The sequence below is a fragment of the Papaver somniferum genome, chromosome 3 (assembly GCF_003573695.1).
Source record: "Papaver somniferum cultivar HN1 chromosome 3, ASM357369v1, whole genome shotgun sequence".
NCBI classification, from domain to species: domain Eukaryota; kingdom Viridiplantae; phylum Streptophyta; class Magnoliopsida; order Ranunculales; family Papaveraceae; genus Papaver; species Papaver somniferum.
In genome coordinates this window covers 16,782,666-16,802,114 of record NC_039360.1, presented here as the reverse complement: position 1 = coordinate 16,802,114, position 19,449 = coordinate 16,782,666, and the positions used below count along the sequence as shown (strand labels likewise).

General features: G+C 36.2%; 1 protein-coding gene and 1 pseudogene across 1 annotated transcript; both read right to left on the bottom strand.

The window, feature by feature from the left end:
• Positions 1-11,223: 11,223 nt before the first annotated feature.
• LOC113360958 (peroxidase 24-like) lies at positions 11,224-12,735 on the bottom strand. The gene is made up of 4 exons (XM_026604370.1): positions 12,446-12,735; positions 12,144-12,338; positions 11,873-12,038; positions 11,224-11,769 (listed from the first exon to the last, which is right to left on the bottom strand). Exons 1-4 carry the CDS (start codon positions 12,683-12,685, stop codon positions 11,372-11,374), a joined length of 999 nt encoding a protein of 332 aa, XP_026460155.1. The 5' UTR covers positions 12,686-12,735; the 3' UTR covers positions 11,224-11,371.
• Positions 12,736-13,561: 826 nt separating this feature from the next.
• LOC113359055 lies at positions 13,562-15,336 on the bottom strand (annotated as a pseudogene).
• Positions 15,337-19,449: the final 4,113 nt, after the last annotated feature.

Here is a 19,449-nt window from a genome sequence, read left to right as displayed (position 1 = left end):
ACAGAGGACAGTTTTTCTGTGTCCGTCGCAGTCCAGTTTACCTCAATCACTGCAATCCAGTTCCGCATCAACTATTGTGAACTAGTCGACATCGTTGCTTCTATCCTGATTCATATAACTATTGAAGACATATAAATATTTATGTCACATCCAGTAGCACAACCAAGACCGTTGGAGGTCCAACAACGCACAAAGTCTGTTACCATCTCAACAACTAAAGGGTCACACCCTTTCGCTCGCAACTACCTCGGCTCATTCCGTAATTGACAACAGCTTAATACCAACAACTACTTCCACCTAGTTTAGTCGGAAATTTCTGACAGTCTGCAAATTCAAATTTTTTTTACAACAACTCACGCAGATTCCAGCCGAGTGACGTCAAATATAACTCATCTTTTCCAAGCAACACTTACTAGTCAAGTTCTACGCAACTACCACAGTTCATTTTACATCAACAGTTACAGCTCACTTTCAGCACCACTCCGCTTCAGCATCACGCTTCTATTGCACTCTTGTTCAGCCTTCAGTCCATTTTTTGCATACAACAACGATTCATGCCCAACTTTTTCCGCCCGATCTCCCAGTCAGAATAGCCTCACTTGGGGGCGTCTTGATTGTGATTTCCGCAAACAACAAGGGAAGTTTTCCAATCACCTTAGCATCAATAATCCACACTTGGGGGCGATTTTTGTCATTGACTAAGGAAAACGAAAAATTTCTTAACCCCCAACAGGTTGGAGGTTAAGAGGGGGCGATGTTTGTACCATAAGTAAAAATGCCACATAATGGGCCAAATTGGTACTTGAATCATCTATTAGCCCTCATCGAAGCCCACTAACCAGTCAACCGAAGCATCCCACCAGCCTGCCCAGTATTACATAAAATCGGTCAATAGTCAAAGTCAACACCCGGTCAGTGGTCAAGGTCAACTCACGGTAAATGGTCAAGCTCAAGGGAAAAATCAACAACCGGTCAACGGTCAAAGTCAACCATCAGTCAATGTCAAATCCGTGATGCCGATGGTGCTTCCATGCAGTTTCCACTCATGTTGCCAATGGTGCTGCCATACAGTTTCCATTCATGTTGCCAGCGGTGCTGCCAACCAATTCCCAGCTAAATACTCTATCGCACTGCCATCCAGTCTCTACCCGTGATGTCAGTTGTGCTGCCAACCATTATGCATGTCAGCCAGTCAATCCAGTCTGCCAGCCAGCATCTATCCATACTGCCAGCCATTATGCCTGTCAACCATCAATCTAGTCTGCCCGCATGCAGAATTAATTCAGGAGGTATGCAGTATTAATTCCAGCGGTTTCATGCAGAATTTAACATGAAGGCATGCAATATTAATTCCAGCTGTTTCATACAGAATTGAACATGCAGTATTAATTCCAGCAGTTTCATACAAAATTGAAGATGGAGGCATGAATGAGCAGTTAATGCTATTTAAGTTTATATTGAAATTAGATATTGAACTGTATAAATAGGGAGGAGCAGAAATCATAGGTGGAGAGCAAATAGAAAAAAAGAGACTATCTCATACTGAAAAAATAGACTGTAATTCTATTATCAATAAAACAATACTCCCCAAGGGGATTCACCCGTGGATGTAGGCAAACCATGCCGAACCACGTAAAAACGTGTGGCTCTTTTATTTGTTCTTCAATTCTCCTCCAACCCTAAATACTCACCAAATCATCAATTCAATCGTGTTTCTTGCCCAAAAGTAATTTTGGGTACAAACACCCACTATTCGCATCGGTACAATCAACCTTAAATTCCCAACTTTTGACGGCATTGATCCCGACGGTTGGATTTTTCAGGATGATCAGTATTTCAGTTTGCATGGGATAATTCCAGCTTTTAAAGTTCTAGTGGCTTCTATTCATCTCAAGGGTGATGCAAACTCGTGGTATCGTTGGGCTAAGCAGTCTCTTCCTATACCAACTTGGGAAGAATTCTGTACTTTATTGCGCAGTAGATTTGCAGATCAGAAATTAGTGAACCCTCATATAGCTTTAACAAAGCTATCTCAAACATGTATGGTTTGAGAATTAATTTCTGAGTTTGAAAAACTTCTTAACTTTGTTCATGATCTTCCTACTCAATATCTGGTAGATTTATTTATTGCTGCCTTACGGATTGATATTGGTACGGGTGTGAGCTTGTTTGAACCAAAAACTCCATCTGATGCCTTTAAGAAAGATATCCAACAAGAAGACACTATTCTTGCAACATCTTCTTTGTCTAAGCCAAATTTTCGTCCACCTCAGTTCAGGCCATCAACTACTTCAAACTCACAGATTAGGAAAACTCCATTGCCTCCAGGAGTCAAGAGGTTAACATGGGAAGAACAAAAACAAAAACGAGACAAAGGTCTCTGTTTCAATTGTGATGATTACTATAAGCCTGGCCATTTATGTGTGAAACCAAGATTATTACTTCTAGATGTTGCTCCAGATATTAATGATGATTCTGTCACTCAAACGTTTGAGAAAGAAACTATTCAGGTTACTCCTGAAGAAACAGTTGCACAAAATGACGACGATGCTAATATTTCTTATCATTCTTTAATGGCTCAACTTTTCCCAATACAATGCGAATCTCAGGACACATAAAAGCTCATCCTCTTACCATCTTAATTGATTCTGGTGCTACTCACAATTTCATTCATCCTAACCTCTCTAAATAATGTGGTTATCCAGTTGAGTCCAAGAATTCTTCTCTTCATGTCACAGTTGGCGATGGTGGTAAATTATACACTAAAGGTTCTTGTTTCAATGTACCGGTTAAGCTTCATAATTATATTTTTCAAGGTTGATTTTCATCTTTTAGACATCAGTGGTTGTGATGCAGTATTGGGTGTTCAATGGCTTCGTACTTTGGGACCAATTATCTGGGATTTCACCAAATTGTCAATGCAGTTTACATTTTCTAACAAAGATGTTACACTATTTGGAGATAATTCTTCTTCAGTGATGTTGTTGGACACAATTCCTATGCAGCGATTATTAGGTAGAGAAAATTATGGTATTTTTCTTCAGTTATCTTCATTAAAAACTGAGGTTAATACTACTCCAGTTTTACCACCTGAAATTCAACAATTACTCTCAAGTTTTGCTGATCTTTTCAATATACCAACTTCTCTTCCTCCTGAATGTATGCATGACCATCGTATTCCTTTAATACCTGGTTCTGCCCCTGTCAATGTACGACCTTATCGTTACCCACATTTTCATAAGTATGAGATAGATAAGATTTTTTTGGAATTACAACAATCCGGATTTATTCGACCTAGTTCAAGCCCTTATTCATCTCCTATTTTGATGGTGCGCAAGAAGGATGGTTCATGGAGGATATGAGTTGATTATCGTGCTTTAAACAAGTTGACCATCAAAGATCGTTTTCCAATTCCTGTGGTAGATGAATTATTAGATGAATTACATGATGCAATGATATTTTCGAAGTTGGATTTCCGTTATGGTTATCATCAGTTAAGAGTACATAAACCAGATATTCCAAAAACAGCGTTTCACACTCATGATGGCCACTATGAGTTTCTGGTTATGCCTTTCGGGTTATCCAATGCACCAGTCACTTTTCAAAGATTCATGAATCATATCTTCAGGCCATATTTGCGCAAATTTGTGCTTGTTTTCTTTGATGACATTTTAATCTATAGTAAAAATCTTGCTGATCATGTTAAGCATTTATCTATAGTGTTTGAACTGCTACATCCACATCAACTTTTTGTCAAAGAATCAAAATGTGCTTTTGCACAAAAATCTATTGGATATCTTGGCCATATTACTTCTTCTGAAGGTGTTTCGGTAGACAATGAAAAGATTCAATGTATTTCTTCTTGGCCAATTCCTACTTCAGTTAAAGAATTACGTGGTTTCTTGGGATTAGCTGGATATTACCGTAAGTTTGTCAAGGATTTTGGTAAAATTAGTGCTCCATTGACTCAACTACTGAAGAAGGATACTTTTATATGGAATGACAAAGCCACTGCAGCTTTTAAATTACTCCAACATGCTCTCACAACCACACAAGTCTTGATTCTTCAAGATTTCTCAAAAGAATTCATGTTGGAATGTGATGCTTCTGGCAATGATTTAGGTGCTGTCCTTATACAATTCAAGAGACCAATTGCGTATTATAGTAAACCTTTATCTGGTAAGAATTTAAATATTTCTATTTATGATAAGGAGATGCTTGCCATTGTATCTGCAGTTCAAAAATGGCGCCCATATTTACTTGGGAGACATTTTAAGATATACACAGATCATCGCAGTCTCAAGTATTTTTTGGATCAAAAGCTATCTTCAATGAAACAACAAAAATGGTTATCTAAGCTATTGGGATAATATTATGAGAACATTTTTCGTCAAGAAAAAGAAAATATTGCAGCTGATGCTTTATCACGTACTTCAACTACAAATTTTATTTTATCTGCCCCAATTTTTTCAGGAATTGATGATATTGTTCTTGAGTGCCACAATGATCCAGAACTAAGTACTCTGATTCAACAGCTACAGGAAAATCCTATCTCCAAGCTGCATTTTTCATATACAAATGGTGTTCTCCGTTATAAAGATCGTGTAGTAGTGCCTCAAACTTCTACTTGGTGTCATAAAATACTTGAAGAATTTCATTCTAATCCCGCTGGGGGTCATTCTGGTTATCTTCGTACTTTCAAGCGTCTACAATAATTTTTTTATTGGAAAAGTATGAAATCTTCAGTCAAGACCTTTATATCTCATTGTGATATTTGCCAACGAAATAAATCTGAGACAATTAGCCCACTAGGATTATTAAATCCTCTTCCAATTCCAGCTGATATTTGGTTAGATATTTCGATGGATTTTGTTGATGGTTTTCCACCTTTGAATCGTATGACTTATATTCTTGTTGTGGTGGATCGCTTATCCAAATATGCTCATTTTATAGCACTCAGACATCCATATTCAGCAAGTTCTGTTGCAGAATTATTCCTACTTCAGTTAAAGAATTACGTGGTTTCTTGGGATTAGCTGGATATTACCGTAAGTTTGTCAAGGATTTTGGTAAAATTAGTGCTCCATTGACTCAACTACTGAAGAAGGATGCTTTTATGTGGAATGACAAAGCCACTGCAGCTTTTAAATTACTCCAACATGCTCTCACAACCACACAAGTCTTGATTCTTCAAGATTTCTCAAAAGAATTCATGTTGGAATGTGATGCTTCTGGCAATGATTTAGGTGTTGTCCTTATACAATCCAAGAGACCAATTGTGTATTATAGTAAACCTTTATCTGGTAAGAATTTAAATATTTCTATTTATGATAATGAGATGCTTGCCATTGTATCTGCAGTTCAAAAATGGCGCCCATATTTACTTGGGAGACATTTTAAGATATACACAGATCATCGCAGTCTCAAGTATTTTTTGGATCAAAAGCTATCTTCAATGAAACAACAAAAATGGTTATCTAATCTATTGGGATAAGATTATGAGAACATTTTTCGTCAAGAAAAAGAAAATATTGCAGCTGATGCTTTATCACGTACTTCAACCACAAATTTTCTTTTATCTGCCCCAATTTTTTCAGGCATTGATGATATTGTTCTTGAGTGCCACAATGATCCAGAACTAAGTACTCTGATTCAACAGCTACAGGAAAATCATACCTCCAAGCTGCATTTTTCATATACAAATGGTGTTCTCCGTTATAAAGATCGTGTAGTAGTGCCTCAAACTTCTACTTGGTGTCATAAAATACTTGAAGAATTTCATTCTAATCCCGCTGGGGGTCATTCTGGTTATCTTCGTACTTTCAAGCGTCTACAATAATTTTTTTATTGGAAAGGTATGAAATCTTCAGTCAAGACCTTTATATCTCATTGTGATATTTGCCAACGAAATAAATCTGAGACAATTAGCCCACCGGGATTATTAAATCCTCTTCCAATTCCAGCTGATATTTGGTTAGATATTTCTATGGATTTTGTTGATGGTTTTCCACCTTTGAATCGTATGACTTCTATTCTTGTTGTGGTGGATCTCTTATCCAAATATGCTCATTTTATAGCACTCAGATATCCATATTCAGCAAGTTCTGTTGCAGAATTATTTGTACGTGAAATTGTACGTCTGCATGGCATGCCAAAAAGCATTGTGAGTGATAGAGATCCAATATTTATGAGCAATTTGTGGGAATCTTATTTTGCATCGCAGAACACTAAATTGTGTCGTAGCTCTGCTTACCATCCTCAATCTGATGGACAAACAGAAGTTACCAATAAAACTTTGGAATGCTACTTAAGATGCTTTGCTGGTACTAAACCTAGTGAATGGTCTAAGCGATTACCATGGGAAGAATGGTGGTATAATACTAGTTTTCACACTGCAATTCAGATGTCTCCATATCAAGCAGTTTATAGTCGACTACCACCAACAATATCTTCTTATCTTCCAGGATCCACATCTGCTCATGATGTTGATGCTACTCTTAAAGCGAGAGACCACACACTTAGAATTTTTAAATCTCAGTTGGAAGCTGCTCAAACAAGAATGGAGAATTATGTTGATTCCAATCACACTGATTTTTTTTTTGAAGTTAATGATTGGGTTTTCTTCATCTCCAGCCATACAGACAACACACTGTTGCAACTCAGGCTTATTCTAAGCTTTCTATTAAGTTCTATGGACCTCTCCATGTTTTGTAGAAGATTGGAACTGTTTCTTATAGGTTGGATTTACCTAATACAAGTCGCATACATCCAGTATTTCATGTTTCACAGCCGAAGTTGAAATTGGGTTCTTCAGTTTTGATTGATCCAAATCTTCGGATAATTGTTCATTATGACAAATGGGAGCCGGATACTATATTAGAACGTAAGATGTTCAAGAAAGGTACTCATGCAGGTACAAAGTGGTTAATCAAATGGAAAGATCATCCAGCAGATGAAGCTACTTGGGAAGATGCTGATGAGTTACTCCTTCTATTTCCATATTTTGATGCTTGAGGACAAGCACTGTTTCAAGCAGGGTGGGATGTTATGATACCAACACCATATATAGCTAGCTTTCCTTTATTACTTAAACTCAGTTTTGATTAGTTATTTTCTTTATTTAGAAGTCTGCTTATAATTGATATTACTTGCTTTGCAAGTCTAGCTAGCTTTAAATACATTCAGTTTGGTTTGGTTTGTTTTCATTCATTCAGTTAATACAACTCAAGTTTCTTAACTCGTTTCACAACACAGAGATGGCTAATCCCCATAAAAAAGGATTTTATCTTAGGGTTCTATATAGTTTTGTGTTCTTTAGCAGTTGTGTTGGTCTAGAACCTAACACAATGCTTTAAACATGCAGTTTTCCTACTACGACTGCCACATAGAGTAAATGTTCTAACTACTGTTACAACTAGTATGGCTGGAGTGTTGGAGTCTTTATAAAAGGCATATGCGACCTTAGTTGAGTATCAAATTTGTGTGGATGAACCATGTGACATGCTTCAAATGTTGGGTTGCATGACCACTGCATTTTTTGAACCGTGTCCGCGTCCGATGCACCAATGTGCGCGTCTGGTTTGTACTGATGACTCGGGTTTGAAGCATTTTTTTTTTTCATTTTCATTTTCATTTAAACTTCTTCCATTATTTTTACTATTATTAACTAATGAAGAAATGCGAACATTTAGATCAATCATTTAGGTCTTTATTAAGGTTTTGTAATTGGAAATGACATCATGCATACCCCTGATTGGACATGTGTTGTTCTAAGAATGCATTTTGATTGTGTCATGTGTTTGATAATGATTGATTGCTTGACCTTCGGTGTGTATAAACAAACAATGTCTTACTTTTTGTGAAATTTATACACATGTAGCATCATTTTCTAATTTTTAGGATCGAAACACTTAACTTTGTTGTATAAATACATGATTGTATACATAAATAATATATAAATAAAATATGCATATACGTGTCCGCGTCCTAGTTTTTGAGATTTTTGTAGTGTCAGTGTCTGCGTCGTGTCGTGTCCACGTTTACGCGTCCGTGTCTGTGCAACCGAGTTCAAATGGTTTGGCTCATGAGGCCTCCCAAATTTGACTCACCAAGCTTGCCGCACGCTGATTTTGGACTGCTATCACATAAGATTTGCACGAAAAATCATATTTCCATAAAATCTGGATTATTATTTGTGACTTCCATATATGTATTTTACATCATGTGATTGGTGAATATGTTAAGCCATCCATGGCCTGAGCATCCTGTAAATTGCATAAACAGGAAGTCAATGACCGATAAAAATTAGCCAATAAACGACCAACAATGGTTAACCGTCGGTACTGTACCGACGGTTAAAAGATAATTGTGTTAATTAAGTACCTAAGATTATTCTAATACAAATCTGAGAGCATTGGTATGGGATGAGAACTCTCATTTAAATTAAACTAAAGAGTTTAATCAATTAGGTGCTACTATTGGACGAGAACTGATCTGCTTTCACCTATACTCATTCATATACTCCTTCACATGAAGGAGTGAGTACAAGTGGAGATTGAGAGGCTGAAAATTAGCTTCTTGAATTTTTTTTTTTTGCTTGGGAGACTGATCATCTACCTCTCAAGCATATGCATTTTAATATATTTAAAGCTCTATAACGCGGACCCTACTAAAGTTTTAACAAATAAACTCAAGCTGCTGATGATCAACCTCTTAGTATGTTATATTTGTGCTCCCACGGCCTAAAAATCACTCCTTCACCTAGTGTTTTATCGGATTTGAAAGTGAATGAGTGTTTTTAACGCTCATTCATAACCTGCTCTAAGTACCAACTTGAAGATATTTTTTTTATTTTAGTTTTTTAAACTGAAACAAAATAACTTTAATAATGCCAAAGATCTCTTTCTTGTAAACTATCACAAAAATAAATAATTGTTTTTTTTTTCTTTTTCTTTCTTGTGTACTATCACAAAAATATATACTTCCTCCGTCCCCTATATACAGGCAGAGTTTTCAATTTTTGTAGTCCTATTAGATAGGCGGAATGCCAATTCTAAGATGGGTTTTTCTTATATATGTCCTTACTTATTGTACATTGATAATTGTGTTGGGAGTGAGACGAAGGTTCAAAAAGGAAAGTAGATGGATATTTAAGAAATCAAGATAATTTCTAAAGGACATATTATTTATATGTCCTTACTTTTGAAACCTAATAATTTTTTTTTTTTTGAAACCCATAAATATATCCTTATACAACAATAATTATATTCCTACTTTTTACTAACCTTATCCATTTAAAATTAAATTACTTTAATACCCTCACCCATATAATATTTTTCTTTATTTCAAAAATGGAATAAATTTCTTCCTATACCATTTCACCACCACCACTAGCACCACCACCACCAACATTCAACTACCATTCCACCACCACAGTTCAACGACCACCACCTACCAACCTCCACTACCACTAATAATATTCCACCACTACCATTACACCACCAGTCCTCCACCACCACTAGGCCGTCGCCGCCACCACCACTAGTCCGTCGCCACCGCTACCTCCGCTACCACTGGCTCAGATATTTTTGTATCAACAACAGTAGTTGATCGGAATAAAAATAGAACCAATAGTAGAAGTTGATCCAATTTAGGGGATCAACAATGGTAGTTCATAAAAAAAATAGGATCAACACTGGTAGTTGATCACCTAAATTGGATCAACAACGAAAGTTGATCCATGTAAATGGAGTGAACTTGGCGTGAGTTGAACACGCATCATCTGACATGGAGTCAGTCATGCTACCATTGCACCACAAGTTCAACATTGGAAGAAATTTACATGATTTAAACTACAAGCATGATTATACTTATCAAGGAAATATTGTCAACAATAGGAGTTGAAAGGATCAACAACAATAGTTGATCCCATAAAAAATTGGGTCAACAACAACAATTGATCCCATAAGAACATATAAACAACAACAATTGATCATCACCTGTAGCTTCATAAACAAAAACAACTTCAAGACCAAGCTCTCCACCTGAAGCTAAACACAAATCTGACTCCAACCCCTTTGTAATCTTCTCAGCTCCTATAGCAACCATCAGAGCCCATCTATAACCAGTCAACAACATCTTCTCAACTTCTAATCCAGTACCTCCACCAATAACAACACCCATTCCTGCAATTCCTCCACCAATAACATCACCCATCCTTGTTGTTCTGTCGATAACTCAGCACCATCATCTACAACTCCTTTGCAGCCTCAGTACCATCATTACAGTCCAGACTTGCAATTTTAGATTCATGGAAAATAATACCAACAATTCCATTTCTACTTTTATAATGCACATTATCTAATCAATCATGCTTATAGTACCATTCACCAAACAATCAGAGAAGATAAGCAATTGAGCATATAGAGAGAAAGAGGAGTTGCAAAACCTAAACTTAAAAATAAAGTCGAAACTTACCAGTTTCAAAACCAACAAATCTGGAGCTCAAACCACTGAGTTCAAATCTCTAACTCAAAATCCACTCGCAATTGAATCCAAACTCGAAATTACCAAAAATCGAAAACCAAAAACTCAAATCGATCTCTGAATCTGTATGAAATCAGTTGAAATCAAAAGCAAATCGTGACAGATCTGTTGATACTAATGATGGACGTAACGGATGTGGTGGTGCTAGTTGTGGTGGCGCTGATAGAGATTTTGGTGGTGGTGGAGGACGATGGAGAAGATGGTGGTGGGAACGATGCGATTTTTGTTCTCTGTTATGAGAAGTGAAGAAGAACGAAGAGATCATAAAGGCTAAATAAGGAATTATAATAATTAGGTTTCTAGAAAAAATTTCAATTATGCCATCAGGAATATTTGTAAAGAGACTTAAGGATATTTGTGAAGGCCCATCAGAAGGAGGGACAATAATTCAATTTCCACATTTCTTAATCTAAGAGATGTTGCAAAATCTACCTATGTAATAGGGATGGAGTGAGTAATTGTTTTTCTTTCCCGAAACTTTGGTGTTGCTTTCCGTGATATCTCTGTTTTTTGAGAAAATTTACTTTTTTTACGCGTAAAAAAAATCCAACAAGCTTACACACCGCTAGCAAGAGAGGTTAATCAACGTGTTTTTTTTTTTTTTCTGTTTTTTTTTCTTTTAAATAGGGGATCAATCAAGAGAAAAAAGAATTCATTTTTTTTATTCCTGTGGTATAATACACATCATGATTACAATTCTTTTGTTTTTTTATAATCCACAATTCCACATGATGACAAATAAAAAAAAAAAGAATGCATGCCTTCCAAGCAATGGATGGTACAGCATGCACTACGACTTCAAAGCTTGACAGAATGAGCTAATTAATTAATTACGTAGGTAACACACCTTCCTAATCTCTCCTTGTTGTCCAGTGAGTACATCCATAGCTCCCATCTTCTTCATTGATCTAGCAAACTCCACGAAAAATACTGATGCATTTTGAAACTGATTCACTAACGTAGCTGCGGATGTGTTACTAATAAGTGATGCATCGGATTCAAATAAACCCTTCCTCAGAATGAGATTTTTATAGTAATTATTATCGAAAGAAGTCGAGCTACTAGGATCCATCTCGACTATATTTTTGATGTTGGCAGAACAACGTGTTTTCAGGAAGTTCGCATAAGTTGGGTCGATAGATGGATCAGTATCACCTTTCCCTGTAAAGTTGAAGAGCCTTGTTGATATTACATTGCAATGTGCGATTCCGACAGTATGTGCACCTGCATTGGTCATTCTGAGATTATAATTGGTTTCACCGAAGCAAACTTTCTTTGACAAAATTTAGACATGTGTAGATCATAACGAAGTGCCGTTTTACGTTACCTGACAAAGCAACAAGATCGGAGAGGTTGAGACCTTTATGACCAAATAGATGTAGAAGGGCACTGAAGTTTGATGAAGGAGAAGGTAAATTGGCTATCGCTTCAGATGCAAGTGAAACATTTCCATCTCTTCTACCTAATGGTACCTCCCACATCTGTCTTCCAAACTGCAATAAATAAACCAAAAGATGCATATAAGGTTTGTCCCTATGGTGCCAGTACATTTTAAAAACTGCCACAGTAAAGATAAATTAGACAGTTGACAAGCTTACTGGGGCTGAAATCGCATCACGAGCAGCTAATGCAACGATATCTGCACAAGAAACAGTCTGCGGACAGGCCTTTTCGAGTTCGGTTTTAATATCCTCAATAACATCAAGTCCCAGCAAAGATAAATTAGGTTCAGCTTGCAACTCTACTTGCTCAGTTTCACTTGTTGGATCAAGCAATATTGATCCATCACATCCCTATAAACCGAACAAATTGAAAAAAAGGTTAATTAGAAATGTATTTTTACTATAAATTCAAAAAAAAAAAAAACAACTACACATATAAAACTCGACTATATACGTACCCGAACGAAGCAATCGTGGTAATGGACTCTAAGTAGTAATGCACCCAAGAAAGGGTTAAATTCAGCGTTCTCTTCTACAATAGTTTTTACAATATTTTCAGCTTTAGGGCAGGTTTCATTGTAAAACTTCAGCTTCAATGCTGTTCCATTTATAGCTCCATTGCAAACCTCAAAAGATAGAAGAACAGCAACTAATAATGTAGCAAGAAAAAGAAAATTAGTGTTTGTTCTCATCGTCATTACTTAAAAACAATCGATTGAAAGAGTAAGAATTTTGTTTTTTGGTGAATGATCAGATATATTAAGACGTACAACGGTACAAGTATTCTCTTTTATAGAAACTGATGATTATATCTATAATATTAATCAATCATCAATGATAGTTGAGAATAATTGTTGGTTGAGTTCAGTTGAGTATATATAATATACCTCCCTTAAATCATGGGAAATGATTCTCCATTTTAAAGCCCATGTTCTCTTATGCGAAATGCATAATGTTTTTGAAGAATAGAAAATTTAAAGTCAACTCCGTGAAGGATAGATGAATGATATGATCAGTGACATTGATCCGAATCCGTGCATCACGATATACATGAATATCAAGGTGCTATCTAGGTATGTATATGATCTGGCGCCACCAGTGCGCATCAAAGATGCAGCAAGCCAAAAACAGAATGCAGTTTCCTCAAATAATCTATCCAAAAAATGAAATAAAAATTTCATATATATAAAGCAAGTAAATGAATATAGGCACATCTTGCTGGTAAATTATTTGGGAAGTGGAAACCGACTAGTTGGGTTGCTGATTTCAACATCTGTTATGGGGGTGGGGGGCTCATTCAGGAAATTAAGTCCACCATTATGTTGTGGTATTATTGTTTGGACATTTTTACCCATGTTCCGAGTGAAAGAAAGGTAAAAATGAAAGAAAAAAAGAAAAGATAGCCTAGACGTAATGCATGCAATTGACCAAGAATAAGAATAGTTCAATTATTTCCTTTTTTGTACATCAAAACATGATTATTACAACTGAAAAAAAAAAACTGAAAAAGAAAATAATCAATCTAAGCAACGGGATAATGGTACTACAGACAACTTAATTAGAGATGTCATCAATTAATTACGTAGGTGACAATTCTTCCTAATCTCTCCTTGTTTTCCAGTGAGTACATCCATAGCTCCCATCTTCTTCATTGATTTAGCAAACTGGGCGAAAAATGCATCAGCATTTTGAAACTGGTTCACTAACTTAGCTGAAAAAGGGTTTCCAACAAGTGATGCATCAGACTCAAATAAACCCCTCTTTTGAATAAGATTCTTATAGTAATGGGTGTCGAAAGAAAACGAGCTTCTAGGATCCATCTCTACTATATTTTTTCTGTTGGCAGAACAATGTGCTTTCACGGATTTCGCATAAGTCGGGTCGATAGATGGATCTGTATCACCGTTCCCTGTAAAGTTGAAGAGCCTTCTTGATATTACGTCGCAATGTGCAATTCCAACCGTATGTGCACCTGCATTGATCATGATGAAATTATAATTTCAACGGAACAAAATCGCGTTGAGGAAATTCGTATGTACGGTATAGATTATAATGAAGTGCACGTGCCATTTACCTGATAAAGCAACAAGATCAATAAGATTGAGACCTTTATGAACAAAGAGCTGTAGAAGGGCGCTGAAGTTTGATGAAGCAGAAGGTAAATTTGCTATCGCTTCAGATGCACGCGAAACCCTTCCATATCTTCTCCCTAATGGTACCTTCCACATCTGTCTTCCAAACTGCAACAAACAATAACATGAATCTGGAACGGTTTTGTCTATGGTGCAAGCATTTGAGACATATTGAGAATATTTTCCTAAACAACATCTGTTTATTTAGTATTTTTTTTTGTCTTGGAACTACCAATAATTTATCTTGGAACCAATTTAATGGGCTCGTTAGCCTTTTTACCATGAAACCCATTTAACTAGACTGGAGGGTGTATTTGAAAGTCTGCATTTTATTTTATTTTTTGGTAAATCCAAAAAAGGTGACGGATGAGTTGTATTTGAAAGTCGCAGCATATAATTTGACAACTAACAAAGCTTACCGGGGCTGAGATAGCATCACGGGCAGCTAATGCAACAATATCGGCACATGAAACAGTCTGAGGACAGGCCGCCTCAACTTGAGTTTTGATATCGTCGATAACATCGAATCCAAGTAAAGATAAATTAGGTTCAGCTTGTAACTCCACTTGCTGAGTTTTACTTGTTGGATCAAGCAATATTCATCCATCACATCCCTACAAGACCCAAACAAAAAAAAGGAGAAAAATTAAGTTAACTAGAGATCGTTTTTCAACTTAAAACTTCAATATACATACCCGTACAAAGCAGTCATGGTAATGCATTCTAAGTAGTAATGCACCTAAGAAAGGGTCAAATCCAGCATTGTCTTCGACAACAGTCTTTATGATTTGTTGAGCTTTGGGACAAGTTTTGTCATAAAACTTCAGCTTCAATGCTTTCCCATGCAGAGCTCCATCACAAACCTCAAAAGTCAAGGTGCCAATTAGAACAACAACTAAAACTGTAGCAAACAAAAGAAAAGAAGTGTTTGTCTTCATAATACAATCGAAGAAGTTACAAGAATTTTTCTGTTTAGTGAATCAGATATATACAACAAACCAGCAGGAATTCTCTTTTGAAGAGACTGGTATCTCTAATAGCATCATCAATAATTGAGAATAATTGTTGGTTGAGTTGAGAATAATAGTTGGTTGAGCATGAGTATATATATATATATATATATATATATATATTTTTTTTTGAAGCATTATGAGTATATATCTATATATACCTAGTAGCCCTAATTCTTGGGAATTTATTCTATCCAGTTTTGCCATATTCTCTCATTCATGCATGATTTTGTATGAATAGAAAAACTTAGAGTCAACGTAATGAAAGGATAGGTGAACGATACGACCACCATTGATCAGAATCCATGCATCATATACAGTTAAGAACCTTAAGGTTCTATGCAGGTATGGATATATGCGCCTGGCAGGGATGAATCCAGGAAAGATAAATTTTCTTTTAAAATCCGGACAAGAAATCTTGGTCGAGCAAAAGAAAAAAAAATTGGCTTGTGGACTGGGAAGCCTACCCGGACTAAAGTCCCCTTTAGTCCAGCTGTAGGTCCGTCATCGACGCCTGGCGTGTATATGATCCGGCGTCCCCAGTACTGCGCATCAAATTTAAATATGCAACCGCCAGAAAGGAAAAACCATTCTCCTGCGAATCAAATTTAAATATGAAACCGCGTACTGCGTACATAACATCCACTGCATCGTATATAACCCCTCGAATGAACAAATACATAAATACATTTACTCATAAGTGAAATGAAATTCAAACTTCAGTTAGTTGACTAAATGAAAATTACATCTCAATTAACGGCTGCGCTAGGCAGATCGCTCTTTGCACGCCACTTTCACGCACTCTGAGTTGTATCAGTGATGTGGCAACAGAGTTGGATTTTATGGATTCCACGTATCATTTTCTGGAGAGAGAAATAAAAGGAGTATTTTTCTTTGACGAAAACACTACGCTTCTCTCTCAATCCATGCTCTTCAAAAAGAAACAAAAAATCCAGATTCTCGTCATTCACTTTGATCCAATTTTACTTCAAACCCTTTTGGATTTGTGGAAGTACATCAATCACTAATTTCATTTTGTTTGGAATTACAAAAATTGTGCTCTCAATTGTTTGCTAAATCGATCGAATTGATTCAAATCATAAGAAACTCAAATCTGAAGTTGATGTTAATTGGAAGAAATTCAAATCTGAAAAGGCAAAACAGAGAATGGTTGGGAATGAATTCGATGGGAAATTCTCACTGATGTAATTGGTATCTAACTAAATTCGTGATTTGTTCTTTTTTTTTATTTTGATTGTTTTCTTTACTGGGTTCTTATTAATTTTGCTTACAATCATCAGTAAATTAATGAATCGAGTAGGTGTTTGACAAAATTCCTGACAGAACCAAGTATATGGGTAATGGTTTTTTCTTGGGAGATATTTTATGGTTTATGTATTGAAGATGTCGGTTCAATTCAGTAGAGAAAAAATGGTTTGGGCAGGCAGTGAAAGGTGGAGGAAGATTTAGTGCGGCAATGTTCAATTCAGTGGAGAAAAGATGGTTTGGGCAGGCAGTGAAAGGTGAAAGTGATCATCGGCTGTGAACTTGATTATGTACTGTCTATGCTCTGCTAAAAGAGCTTGTAATTCTCTTGCTGACAAATGACAATGTGTTGCCGATCATATTACCAAAAAAGAAGTTGAACCGCCCAGTACAACTGAACTTCCCAGTGTCTCAGTATAACAAAAATATTAACAAAGCTTAATAGCCCAAATCAACTGAACTTGTAGTGTATAACTTCAGTTGAGCTTAACAGACCGAATCACCTAAAAATATTAACAAAGCTTCCCAGTACTACAGAACTTTGTTTTGCAAACAGCTTGAATAAACAAAATATTAACAAAGCACTGGCCTTTTTAACACGGAACTTCAGTTGAGATTAACAGCATGTGATCATCCATGGCCTTTCTCCCTTGGTGGAAATTGAGACGCCTTCACAAGAAATAAACAAAACATTACAATAAAAATGGGAACCAATAGTGTTACCATGAGCTAGATAAGATGTTTTCTTTAAGTATTACATACCACGGTACTTACCAATAGTTGTTCCATGAAAGAAGGTTGTGTAATCGTGAAAGGTTCACTTGTGTACCTGCCAGAAGAACTGTCCATGTATGGTACATAAGGACTGCCCACATATGGAATACAAGGAATGCTCATATAAGGTACATTGTGCGTATGAGGAGAGCTTATGTATGCGCCTCTTCGACCTCGACCTCGCCCTCGTGTGCCTCTTCCACCTCTCACTTGCTTGCCCCTTGGAGCTATTTGGTGAGCGCCTCTTACTGTTTTTGTCGTACTCGAATATACTTGTTCTTGTGTCATTTCAGCTGTTGCAAAATGCTCTTGGGGTATTGCAACTCCATCATATAAGGAATCAGGCATTTCTGTTTGAATGTGATCCTACAGAGACAAAAGTAACAATGTTGCAAATAGGTTCAATTGTAGCCAAACTGAGGGTAGTCAACATTGAAATTTCCATCTGAGTGGTTTTTATTTAGGGGATGTAATATCTCCATATTTTTAAAACTTGTATTGTTAATTATCAATTTATGATCAAAGTTAGGTATTCCATATTTGATTGACTGTTTAAGCCACCATTTTTTTTCCTTCCATCGTTTGCACAAGACTTTCGTTCTATGATGGAAACCACGGTACTAGATTTGGCCATTAATCAAGCAGACAAAGGCATGAGATATAGTACGAGGAGTAATAATAAAACTCGTAGAATTATGTACAAATATGGTAGGATTTGATTTAAATGGAAAGAGTAATGTTACGGTATTAATTACTCATTAATTGATAAGTCAACTAATAGCTAAAATAGTGGGCTCCGGATCTTCTACACCAAAAATCCTCTACAACCGTGCGCCTGCAAATAAGGGAACGCCATGTGTTCGCATTTAAACATACCAAAATCATAAATATTCGGTATATTGAAGTTGTTGAAATTAAAAGATTTTCAGCCGAGATAAAAATGGAAATGTTTATCCTCCTTCAATTAGTTCTTAAACTAATTTTCGTTTTTGGTCCTTAATCTATTTTACTTTTTTTTACCGGCCAAGAACAAATGTTTTCATGATGACGAACTAAAATCACAACAACTGCAACAGCTCTCTCCCCAAGTTGGTTTTATATGGTTCCCCTATATTAACTTCTCTACCAGATTTATTGAAAATGAAAGCGAAGAAAGCAGCTACGTGATACTTTGCTAAAAATCATTATTCCAATACTATGGACTGAAAAACCAAAGCTCCATAGTCTGATAGTCATTTGGCTGAAATGAAGAATGTAAGTTGGCACATTCTACTTGCAGAAAAGACTACCATCCATGGAGATAAAGAACAAATATAGATGGCGAGGAGACATTTAACTTATCAGTATGCAAAGTTATTGACATAATATCCATTATAAAACATTCAAAGCTCATGCCGTAATAAAAGAGAGGTGTTCATATTGCATGCTAAAGACTTAACAAAGAATCACAAAAGAATACTTCGTATTGATGACAAATAATAGAATACGATCATGTCCATGCCTAAGCAGCACCTCCGAATTTCTTGTGTACTTCGCAACCATAAACATCACTGGCGTTTGGTTTCGTGACAATCCTAGTGTGCAAATACTGAAATAGGCACCTGGTATCTTCTTTATTCTCCTGAACTTCGTCCATAGTGTAACCCCCATGGGTAATCTTGAGGATGTGAGTTATATAAATGTTGCCCACCTTGTAATTGTGTTTGTTCCTACAATACACATAACATGACAAAATGAAATTTATGTATTTTTCACTTAAAAAAGAAAAATTATAAAGAATACTATCAATTAACTACCTGTAAGACTCTGGCCAGTCCGTTTGGACATGATTGATAACCGCTAAAATTTGGGCGCTGTTAATAGCTGCTAAGATTTGGGCGTTGTTGATAACCCCTAAAAGGAACATAGCCACCAGTATAGTATTGCTATCACATGTCATTCATAAACAACCAAGTGTTAATTCATAATGTTTTAGCATTTGAAAAATGACATTCACAGAAATAATGACCAATATTGCTTCAAAAGTATTACCGGCATAACATACGGAGGTGCTGGTACTGTGTCATTACTAGCCATACTTATACTTCTCAATAACGCATTGGGTACCTAAATTTTGAACATGTGACCTATTAATACTGTTGATAAAATAACCAAATCATTTTATGCATTTCAGTATAAGCAATAATTATAGATAAGAGTAAATAGTTGAATAACTGAACGAGTTGCGGCGTCGACATTTGAGTTGGGAAATCAAAAGCTGGTACTGTCTCTTCATTGCTT

Bases quoted from the DNA above. Each gene is read 5' to 3' on its own strand.
- LOC113360958 (XM_026604370.1), bottom strand. From the start codon at position 12,685: ATGACGATGAGAACAAACACTAATTTTCTTTTTCTTGCTACATTATTA. The intron at 12,039-12,143 runs GTAAGCTTGTCA...TATTTATTGCAG, and splicing joins GTGATGCGATTTCAGCCCCA to TTTGGAAGACAGATGTGGGA. The intron at 11,770-11,872 runs GTAACGTAAAAC...TGACCAATGCAG, and splicing joins CGATCTTGTTGCTTTGTCAG to GTGCACATACTGTCGGAATC.